Raw genomic sequence first — 12,107 nt, 5'->3', positions numbered from 1 at the left:
CAACATTATTTTTTTATTATCAACAAATTACGCTACGCTTTCCTAAAAATAAGTATGTCTGGGTGTCGCAGGCCACCGGTCCAAAATAACGAGCCACGTTCACGTACTGCTTTAGTGAAACCGAACACAAAATTGTTAAAAGGTTTAGGAATTTAGAAAACAAATACAATAGAGGATATATTTATTTTCCAGCGTACTCTTTACGTAGACAGTTTTCCACTGTTTCCCTGGAGGCTAAGCTTGTATGTTATTTAAGGGGTAATTTTCCAGAAAGCTTCTACGGTTGGGTAATCTTGCTAGCCTTCTCAGAAGCGTCAGGATGGCACTGTTTCTAACGTTCATTACATTAAATAAAGATTTTTGTAAAGGTCTTTCATATTTTACATTCCAAGCTGTATTATTATATTACAAATATTTTTCTGAAATATTCAATTATTTATGTATTTTGATGTCAAAATACTCACTACGTGTTATGTAAAATGTCGTTAAAAAACCCGTACACGACAGAAAAAGAGTATATCTATTAGAAAATTATTACTTGCTCAGGTTGCTTGCTTGCACAATCTTTAAAAATGTCCCAAATAGCAGACTAACTATTAACTACTAGCGGACGCCCGCGACTTCGTTCACGTAGAAATTTAGTTCTTCCAAATCCCACGGTAACCATGGATTTTCCGGGATGAATGTATTAATCCAGAATTCCTATTATTCATCATCATCATCATCATATCAGCCGATGGACGTCCACTGCAGGACATAGGCCTTTTGTAGGGACTTCCAAACATCACGATACTGAGCCGCCTGCATCCAGCGAATCCCTGCGACTCGCTTGATGTCGTCAGTCCACCTGGTGGGGGGTCGGCCAACACTGCGTTTCCTATTATTAATTCAAAGTAAAATCCATTTCAAATTTCAGACAAATCGGTGCAGTAGTAGCGGCGCTTAAGAGTAACAAACTTTCGCGTTTATAATATTAGTAGGAAGTAGGATTGAATAACCGAAAAATTCAAAAACAAAATATAAAGAAAAATCATTTCTTTATATCTCGAGAACTTTCATTGCATACAATTAATCCGTCAGTCCTTGTCATCTTCAAACATCAAAAACTAAACCCTCCTTATACCCTCCTTAAACCCGCATAAAATTAGCAGACCTAATCTTCACTTCATCTAAGGAGCGACGATACCTCAGCCATTAAAGTTTCGCTGATTATTTAGTTTTAGCGAGTCAGAGGGAGTTAAAGGAAGTCGAAGAGAGTCGAAGGGAGTTGAAGGGAATCAAAGGGAGTTGAAGGGAGTCATGGCGTTTAGAAGTCTCTACAAAAGGCCCATATCCTGTTGTAACCATTCGTCAGCTGATGTTATGCTCATGATGACATTATTCAGCTTGAGTTATTTTCAAAAGAATTTTCTTTCTTTCCAGTTTCAGCGGGCTGCGTTCGAAGGTATAAAGCCAGCCATTGTTTATATAAGTTTTTTCATATAAAATTTATCAGTTTCATGATAAGGCCGTATGTGATAAATTGCCTGTTTCATAAGGCGTTCATTAGAAGCGTGCAAAATGCGCTCCGTTGCGCGGCGATAACTTTGCTGATAAGGATTTTATTGCTTCAAATATTACTTACCTATTTGCGTATTCCTGTGTATGCAGATTGCAGTTCGTTCGTAGACTTACAGCCAGTTTCTTCATGTAAAGCTAAAGTAACAGTAAAAGTAGTAAGTAGTAAAGAAGACTTTATTTTTCAGTGAATAAGAGCGTCACTTTTGATTTAGACGTTACTTTGACTGTTACTTGCGATGAAGAAACTGGCCGTTACAATGAACATTTTAGACTCTATATTGGTACCTACTATGTATTCTATTTTAAATTTTTAATTTACTATTCCTTAATAATACTGGCTCGAAAGTCACCATGGTTAGGTACCTGTTGTGTGATAATGCACTTGCGAGCAAAGAAATCGAGCCAATTGCATTTTCAATACTTTGTCGTTAATATTTTAGGTAGATATTATGAATTGCATCTAATTGAAACATAACTGTTCCAAAGGTTATTTTAAAAGTTATGAATGAAAAATTAAATACTTTCAATTAAAAACTCTTAGCACTAATCTGGTCTAAAAAAAACGGGTAATTTTGTTAAATTGTGTGTGGTTGAAACGAGTTTTAGAAATTAACAAATGAGTTAAAGAAAGATTTAGTAAATTAAAGGAGTTGATAAAGAAAGACAATTTCATTGCAATTTATGCAGATGGTCTAAATAATGATAACATGAAATGCAGTTCAAGCAACTAAATGAAGCGCAACCTACAAATGCAAACGACTGTACAGTGATTTTGTTAAACACTCTTAGAATTTAATAAAAAATAATATTTATGATTCAATTTAATACGACATATTGAACCAAAATAATAATGTCTGAGAAACATACAAATTGCAGATGGCCCGATTTATTCGCTTCCAAGTGTAGTTTCTATATTATGAAAATTCTGAAGTTAAGACCGAATCAAAAAATATGTTTGTGTTTATAATAGTTTAGCACTGTGTTTTCGCTTTTGGGTTTTAGTTAACTATTAGTGTACAGTTTCGAATCCATGCGGGGTTATTAGTCTTGTTCCTTCGACTATACTGTATACATATTCAAACAGTAAAGGTCCGTTTATATCTACAGACAATTAGCGTGCCAGACACGTATCGTGGCAGACAAAATAATATTCTTCTATACCTACAGTGATAAATAACGTATTTACATCTATCGTAACGCGGCCGCACAGACTTTGACAGACTGCTGTAGATATAAATACGTTACTAAACACTGTTTAGAAGAATATTATTTTGTCTGTCTCGGCACGTGTCTGGCACGCTAAACGTCTGTAGATATAAACGGACCTTAATACTAACCTGCTGTTTGAAATGACTGGTACTATTTTATAACTGCTCTAGGAGCGCTCAAGTAGAGCAATATGCCCTTCAGGGCCCAATGAAGGCGGGACACAATAGAAAGAATCATCTCAAGTGAATTAAATCGGCTGGTGGCCCAAATATTGCCTTCTATCAAAATATATGTGTATGATATTCCATTTTTTTGTATGTAATTTTTAATCTAACCGTATAATAGAGTGACTACGTCTGATAACTATTGAATAAAGTTTAAAACTTAAACTTAACTAGTCTAGTGGCTAGGTCTATAGTCTGGCAAGTCTGCTGATGACACTCCCATGTTGTTGTTTGCTATGCGACTAAATGAAATTAAGTCGCATAAGACAACAGGGATGATGACAGTTTTTTAAATTGTAAATAAATTAAGAGCATGCTAATAGTAAAGCATTTTTGTAAAAGTAACAGAGTATCTGCGATCATTACTTTCGGAGCTACAGGGATTTAAAGGGTCAGATTTGCGGCACTGCCATGGATCCCTGAAAAACACCCTATACAAAATGGTACGAATCAATGACGTCGTAGGTACATAGTGATCGTTAGATTTGTATTCGTTCAAACAAAATTACTAATAACTCTGTTATTTGTGCGTTTATGTTTACAGTTCACATATTAAAAATGTCACATTTAATATAAGGAAGCTTAAACTGTATGAATTTTCATCTAAGTTACGATAAAAGATTTTAAATAGATTTTGAAATTTTATAATCTTATTTATTTTGCAAATATCCAGACAATCTTATACTTTTATGTTAGTTACAATAGCCATCTATATTCGCCTCTGTTTCGACGCGGTAGCAGCGCTAGTCACAATTATAATAGAATATTTGGCATTAGCACAAAAATCTCTACTACAAAAAAAAACAGCCTTTTGTCTTGTCCAAATCATAACGATTGCAGAAAGCTCTAAAGCAACTTTAAGTCTATGGTCTTTAAATCTATGGTTCTTTATAAGGCTTAAAAGAGGTGTATATCAATATAAGTTATATAGATCGCAGGTGAGTGGTCCGCCTGAGTGTGATGTATTCACATCTTTAATTAGGCGTCCCACCAGCCTTTCGATTATAACGCGGCTACCCGGCTTTGTAACCCGCGGCGGTAGAGGAGGCTTTCATAATGACTGGCTGACATTACTTGGCTGAGTTTGTTGTGGGCCCTTCTTGGACCAAGGCGCATTTTGGAACCCTCGTAATTCTAAGTTTTGGACTAATTATTATCACCATCTTGTAAACTAAGCCTAATTGAAATGAATATTGACTATGGAGTGCCTGGACGATTGACGTAGATGAATGATGAAATTATAAATGACTTCATGCGCATGAAATTCAATTTTTTACAATTCTTGCGAGAACCATGGATTTTTTTGGGATAAGTACATACGTGCGTACGTTTCGGTATTCTACGTATGTGTCCAAGATCCAATTTCGATACAACATTTCAGGAAAATCGGTTCAGGGTGTAGCCGTGAAAAAGTAACAGATAGACAGACAGACAGATTTACTTGAATAGTTCCTAAATGCTGAAAGGCAACTATGAAAGATCAATTCAATTTTTAGTGCATTAGGATATAGAGGGTCTCGAAAGTCCAAACCTTTATTACTTTTTAATTTTTTATCTGCTATTTTAACCGTCTTGATAAGAAGGTTTAGTTTACAAAAATCTGAAACAAGTGTTAATGTGAAGTATTATATTTTCATGAATTTCAAATCTAATTCCACTTAATTTAATCAGGTTCACTATTATTCACTATTATTTGGGAAAAATCGAATCTTTCTGTGGATATTATAGCCAAAAGAATTTATATAATTATTCTGAGACAGCCAAATCCAGTTAATGGGAAATACCTTCCATGCATCGAGTTAACAAAAGATTGGAAATTTAAACGAAAAGCACCTTTAATTCATTGGAATAAGAATTACTACGTTGAGTTAAATCAGGACCGGCGACTGGCTGTCTCGCCTTTGATAAAGTCCCTCTGAAATTAATTCGAGTTCTATAGAACTTATATTTAAGATTTCATAATTATTCTGTAATATTACTTAAAACAGAAAAATAAATGAAAACAATTATACATCTATTTGTGTTCCTATCTATAAAAAAGTTATTTTCTGCTACTACAATAATAGAATCCTGATAATTCAGAACATTATTTAGAATATAAACAATTTGTTTATCAGCGCAACATAAGACAAATACAATAATTTCTTAAAGTTATTCTATGATAACTTAATTAACACAAACATAATATTATCTTTATTAAATCGTATGTGTCATAAATTGTTAGTCACTTAATTAAAAAGTAGGTGATGTTTTTATTAAATTACCCTAGCTACCCTGGTTTGCGCCAAGGGAATACGTTGTAATGGAAATTCCTTTACGAAATTACCAATAGATTATTTTTAGATTTCTTTGAATTTCCTCCCATTTTTATTATATTCTGTGTTAGTGCATAGAAATGAATATTGTAATCGGTAAAACCGTACCCGAGATTTACCGAGACTAACTAAAAAACTATAACTATTTTCATTTGGGTTACAAACATACGTACGTACAATCACGGAACCCTTTTATGATCGCTCGTCTGTCTGCCTGTCTGTCACAGTAATTTTTTTAGATAGCTTTGTTTAATATTTAGAATCTAGTCGCTCTACAATATTAAACACAATAATAAACAAGTAGATTATGTTCTTCAAATCAATATGAATAAACTAAGTAGGTGCTATAATGTTCTCGCAAATGTACTCCACATACCACACCTGCCCATACAACATCGCTCGGTTATAAAATGAAAATGGAATCGAAGCCTCAAAAGCGACGTAATCAAGTTCTCCAGTCATCCATAATAACATATTACAGTTAATAACAAAAAGGATTCATATATCAAAGGTGACAAATCAAAATAAACAAGTCACGCATTCCGGTAGGCAAGAAAGCTCAAATCAAAGATCGAAGACTGCACCTAATGTATATTAAATATGAGTTGACGCCTCGCCATATGGCATTCAAGTGAAAAACAGTGCAAAAACACGACGGTATTGCCATTATAGCTTATAACTCAATCAGGCCGTGCTGGTGGTGAGGCGTGCTAGGCATTCTGCACTTTTTTCAACTGGCAACCGCGTTCCTGACCAACAAATATGTCAACTTCTATTACCGAGCGAGCATCAAATGCCATAAAATTAGAAGGGTAGAAAGATAAAACATGATGGGTGGAATTCTTCGCGTTTTACCGATCAAACTATACAGGAGTTGCTTTTATAGGTTGGCTATAAATAAGTGTCGTTTGCAACAAAAATGGCTTCAGCGTTGAGATTTATGTGGCTGACAAAATTGATTTTTCCGCCGCTTGGTATTTTTGTATGTTTCGCGTTGTTTTTAGTTTGTAATAGATCATGTGTTGCACTAGTAGTTAATCGAGACGTCAAGTTCATTCTGAAAGTTTATATTTATGCTTTTTGGCAAAGGTCAAAAGTTTAGGTGTTTTTTAATGAAAAAATCATTTGTCTTCAAATGCGAAATAAATCATACTAGTAATACCTATTAGAAATGCAAAAGTAACTTCAGCATATAGGAAGCGGTAGGAACTTGCATAGCAAATGGTAACCGGAAATCTTATTAACATAATAAATGTGAAATTTAGTATGTTTAGATATAAGTAACATAATCTAGGAAAACCTGGATAGATTTGGATTAAATTCGACAAGGTAGGTGTCTAATTTAGGTGTATAATCTAGGATAACATACATACTTAATAGGTCTCATTAGGTAGTTCCGAGGTAGAAAACGAGGACGAAAGCTCGTACTTTATTTTAGATTTCTATATTTATCTGTCAATTACTTTGCTGTTCAATATAGGTATATGAATTGGAATGAAGGTCTACGCGAGGGTAATTAATCACGAGATGTGTGGTTTTCTCAATGGACGGCGGACCGCCAGCTTCCGATTTAATTTGATGTGTTTTTTCTCCTTTTAAACCCTTACTGATTGATTATGTAGTTGCTAGAAAAGTAATAATGTCCATAGATTTCAGTATGCTTGCTGTTGCTTCAACTTCAAATACTTACTTGCTAAATCACGTTTTATATTAAATTGTGCAATTTATACTTTACAATAAATTCTTCAGCAAAGAATCATAGGCGCATATATTTCTTATATTTCCATAATTCAATTCTAAAATTCCAAAATTTATTTTACCGTAAAAAAATTGGCCATAAAAGTTAAAGGGGAGGCGCGTTAAGTAGAAAATATGACATCAGCAAATAATAACCATAAAGCCATAAAGATATTTATCTCTTTAATTGAATTTCTACAGCTTTTTTGGCTCAGTCTGACTATTTTCTTCTTGTTTGTTTATGTTTATTATTCGCTAATAATAATATGCAATTTCGTTATCACAATTATTATGTTTAATAATTCTATGATTGATTGGGCTGTTTAATTTATAATTTTGAAATTTTTCCCTCTTTCGTTCTACTTCCCATTAGAGTTAATACCATTACACATTATCCTATTATATTTATATAATATGATAAAAGTATTAGGATGTAAATTAGGATCTTAAGGATGTAGTTAATAATTATTATACATTTTTAGACAGCCATAGAAGTTTGGATATAGGCCCACCTTATACTCAACATGTTGCTTCAATGCAGAATTGTTTTATGTTTTCTCTGTAATTATTACTATTGGGTTATAATGATAATTAACGATCGGGATCAATGGCTTATTTACTTATATCATGCATTTTGAGACAGAGTAATCCACTAACTTCTCAACTTTGATTGAAAATTAATTCATAGAATTTCTTGTAAAAAAACAAAACCTCCAAGATTCGAACCTAGGATTTCGTAATACAAAACCAAATAGGCCCAGAAAGGCAGTGTAAGGCTGCTTACAACTCTCACTTATAATAAAGTCGTTACATTAATGACCAACGTAATCGCATTAGATATATGAAATTGGATATAACAAAAGAGCAAATGAAGAAGAAAAATATAATAAGATTTCGGCAAGATAGCCCAGAATGATTGACTTTATCGCTACATGTAAAAAGGGGGGAGGATTCTCTTTGTGTTCGTAACTTCGTAGGCGCATCAGTGTGAAATTTATCAGATGCCGCAAAAACTTGCACGTTAACAGCCATCAGAACTGCAAGCTTAAAGGGATGCCAAAAATAACCAAGATATTTTTGAATTTAAACTATCGTGGCTGTTATTAGCGCGAGTTAGGCTCACACCACGTTACAAAAACCAGCTCATGAGTAAGGACCCAGTATGGGTTTGAAACTAGAGTTACAGACGTGTTTTATGATAAATTGATTTCAAATATATCCGTTCTTAATCTTGTAGGCATTGTTTTACTTTACTGAGACTTAACTTAGTATTTAAATCATTTATGATCAACGATATCGACATCATTGTCATCATCATTTTCGACATCTAAATCATCATCTTCGTCATCAGGCTAACTTTTGAAAGACCTATTACAAGGCACTGGCTTCTTCTTTATGAGTTAATTTGGAGCTTAATTTGTAAAACCGGCATCAATATCATAATTATTTATCATTAACATCATCAGGATAATTAAAAAAAAAATGTAAGGTACATGCCTTTTCTCTTCTATGAGATCTATGACAATTTGGAGCTATAAAATACACCATGGATTTACGCAGTTGTATCAAAAATATAATCAGGATCTACGGCTTAACATGCTTAGTACGGGCGAGTAACTTTCAAAGTTTTGAACTTTTGACTAGCATTGACAATTATTTTGAAAGATGGATAAGAATTCATGAGTCCACGAGTAGCACACCTGATAAGTCTAATTCTAAACAATATGTTGACCTGAGGGAGACAAAGCAGTCAATTAAGTGTTTTGTCATCTGGTGACTATAATTTCACCAACCAACACCAACGGCAATCATAACTTTCGGAACAAAGAAGTATGATGATATTTAATATTCTGCTGGGTTTATATCAAAAAGATTTAAACCCAGCAGAATATTAAATTATATTTATATCAGCAGAGCCCTCAAGCGGCGCAAATATAGCAATCTCGTCGGAGATTACATATTTGAGCCGTTTGCGGTCGAAACACTAGGACCGTGGGGTCCGAGTACACGCTTTCTTTACAAAGAAATTGCAAAGCGTTTAATCGACACCTCCCGTGACCAGAAGGCTGGCCTATATTTAGGCCAAAGAATTAGTATTGCCATACAACGTGGCAATACTGCCAGCCTTCTGGGCACTTTACCTGTGATAGTCGATTCAGACGAATTCTACGACGCCTGAGCCTTTAGATATAATTTAAATTTAGTATATTTTCTTTTTAATTTTTATAATATGTAGTTATAGATATTTAGGTACGTAGTTTTAATATTATTGTAAAAGATCCTCTGTTATCTTATCTACCTAGTAGCTAGTAGTATAAAAGATTTGTATTTGTATTAACATTGGGAGGTACATTTTAATTTATTCCCTTGATGCCAGCCCTGGTAAGCTCGGTGAGACACTTTTGACGGCTCGAAATGATGGACAGTCATTACGATGTCATTGACATCATTTGTTTCGTCCGCCTTCATTTACTTTGCGTTACAAACTGGAGTTGTGTTGCGGTGGGCTACTGAACGTTTTGAAGAGGTTTATATAAATAAGTTGGAATATTTTGATGTAAATGTATCTAACGCTGCAGGTGGGCTGTCTAATGCTACGCATGGTAAACTTTTGTGATTAAGAAAACCTATTTCTTTTTTCATAAGAAACAAACTTAAATTTAAACAAAGCTATAAATAAGTATATGCTGATATCATTAGATACAATTTTTTTAAAACTATTTATAAAGCACAATTATTTTGAACTCAAAATTAAGGAATGAGAAAAAAATCAGGAAAGTTTAACGATAAAAATAGTGTTTACAACAATTGGAATTATCAAGGAAAACAAAATGTATGCACACAAAATATGCTAGTACTTACGTACTGATAAGAAATCATGGAAATCAATTTGGATGGTAATAAGCGCAGTGTATAATTATTATTTTAAGCTAATCTACTGGTGGAGCGACGTGTTGGTTGGTTTTTGGATCAGTTACCCGGTTTGCTGCATCATCGGTCATCTAATCATGTATCAGAGCGAGATTGAACCAGTCGGGCGGACCGCATCAAAGGCGGTATCACACTGTTATTTTGACTGATTGATCTCCGACAACAAAAAAAGGTGCAGCGCTACCGAGATCGACAGTAGCCGAGAAAAAACAAATTAGTTGGCTAAACCTTTTCATAAAGCATTGTTATTATCACCACCTATCCCGTCCTGTATTCCAGAATGAATTTTGTCGTGGCCGAACTGGACTTTTTTGTACCGATTCTTATGCCCCGGGATAGGGGCTCATTGTTGCCCTGTAATCGCTGTCGGAAGGCAAAAATCATCCTACGTTTGTGACCTTCGGCACAAAAAACGCGATTTATTTTTTTATTAGAAGAAATGCTCTCCGGTGTCAGACGTAGCGGCTTGACTTTGATTATCGAAATTCTCATATTTAGTTTTAATTGGTGGCTTTATCGAGTTTACATTTTACGGTCGGATTCGATGAGAGGTTAATAAGCGGCTTTTTGAAAGGTATCTTCGTTTTTTAGAGGTCCGCGGCAATAATAGGAATATGAGCCGATTTGTAAGATCGGATTGTTGTGATCGTTATATTATTGTAAATATCTATTTCGGGTTTTGATAATTAAGATTTATTAGTTTCGTCTGATTCTTGATATCGTGGGCTTTTATACTTTTTGAGTGTTCTCGATGAGTCAGCGTCGTCTACTAGTTTTGATGTATCTCGAGACAATTTGCGTTGCTAAGTTACAGCAATTCTTTACGGAACCGCTCACGGGATGTAATTGTAATGCGCTGTGCCCAAATTTTTATTGTTTAGGCAATAGCCGATATTGATTTCGGGTCTTTGATTCCGACGTATTATTGCTTGTTTTATTGGTACCTGGGAAGATTGTAATTAAGCATATCGGACCTTTTTTCTCATCTCGCATTCGTGTCTAAAGACTATAACAATTTGTGACTCACCTTGAAAAGCGTACGCTCCGAAGATTGGTCTCATATTGTTCATGGAAGACGCGGTTCCTGTTGAGTAATCCATTTTGATTTTTTTTAATTGCGATCGAGTTTTATTATCTTTCACAACACTGTATTATTCACTTATACACGGGTAATTATCAAATTCACGAGAACTGAGGCACACCATTATGAAACTTTGACTTTTTTTGTACATATCTAAATTAGTTTGTATTTAACTGTTAGTGATCTTGTTTTAAGGCGTTTCAAATGTCGCGTTAGTATCACACACACCGTGGTATAGCTATGATATGAGCGAATCAATTACGAAGTCCAACGCCACTATTATTATTTCGGGGACCCTAATCAGTACTCATAGGCCATCACAATAGCATTTCGCTCCACCTCTTTGCTCCCCTACCATTTTTTATTTACTGGTAATAATACTAAATCACGGGAAAGTCACGTATATATGTTGTAAGAGACGCCGCTTTTAAAAGGGTGTAAATTTATTCGCTACATAACTTTTAACTTCGGTGTCAACGGTCATTACCAAAATAATAGTTTACTATAGTGATATTGAATTCATTTGCAGAATGCATTTTATTTTTATTATGTAAAAAGGTGAAATTAAATAAATCGATAAAAAATATTACATGTATGTTAATCCACATGTGAATAAGTTAAATATATTATGTACTTGGTATATTATTATAAAACAAAGTCTGGTTTGTTACGCCAATTACAACTTCAGAATAGCTTAATAGATTAAGAAGAAAATTAGCACAATAGATATAAAATAAGTTTAGTTGTAAATAAAATGATGAATTTCAAATTTTAATGTTTATTATGACAAAAGTTGCAGGGGTTCGCCAATCTTTTATCAAGTTTTAAAACTTCATAATCATCATCATCATCATATCAGCCGATGGACGTCCACTGCAAGACATAGGCCTTTTGTAGGGACTTCCAAACATCACATTGCCAAGGCGCCTGCATCCAGCAAATCCCTGCGACTCGCTTGATGTCTTCAGTCCATCTGGTGAGGGGTCCACTGACACTGCTCTTTCTTGTACAGGGTCCCTATTCCAGAACCTTAGGACCTCAAAGTCCATC

General features: G+C 34.4%; 1 protein-coding gene across 2 annotated transcripts in view; it reads right to left on the bottom strand.

Moving 5' to 3' along the window:
- The window catches only part of LOC112045545 (protein gooseberry), a 48,341-nt gene extending 37,050 nt beyond the window's left edge, over nucleotides 1-11,291 (bottom strand). The window contains exon 1 of one of the 2 annotated variants that reach the window (XM_024081771.2): nucleotides 11,004-11,291. In XM_024081771.2, coding sequence (XP_023937539.2) covers nucleotides 11,004-11,076 — 73 coding nt within the window. In that variant the 5' untranslated portion in view covers nucleotides 11,077-11,291. The remainder of the gene's footprint in view (nucleotides 1-11,003) is intronic. The other variant, XM_052887426.1, reaches the window with a different exon arrangement.
- Between the last annotated feature and the right edge of the window lie 816 nt (nucleotides 11,292-12,107).

The sequence above is a fragment of the Bicyclus anynana genome, chromosome 19 (genome assembly GCF_947172395.1).
Source record: "Bicyclus anynana chromosome 19, ilBicAnyn1.1, whole genome shotgun sequence".
Lineage (NCBI taxonomy): Eukaryota > Metazoa > Arthropoda > Insecta > Lepidoptera > Nymphalidae > Bicyclus > Bicyclus anynana.
This window is presented reverse-complemented; position numbering and strand designations above follow the sequence as displayed.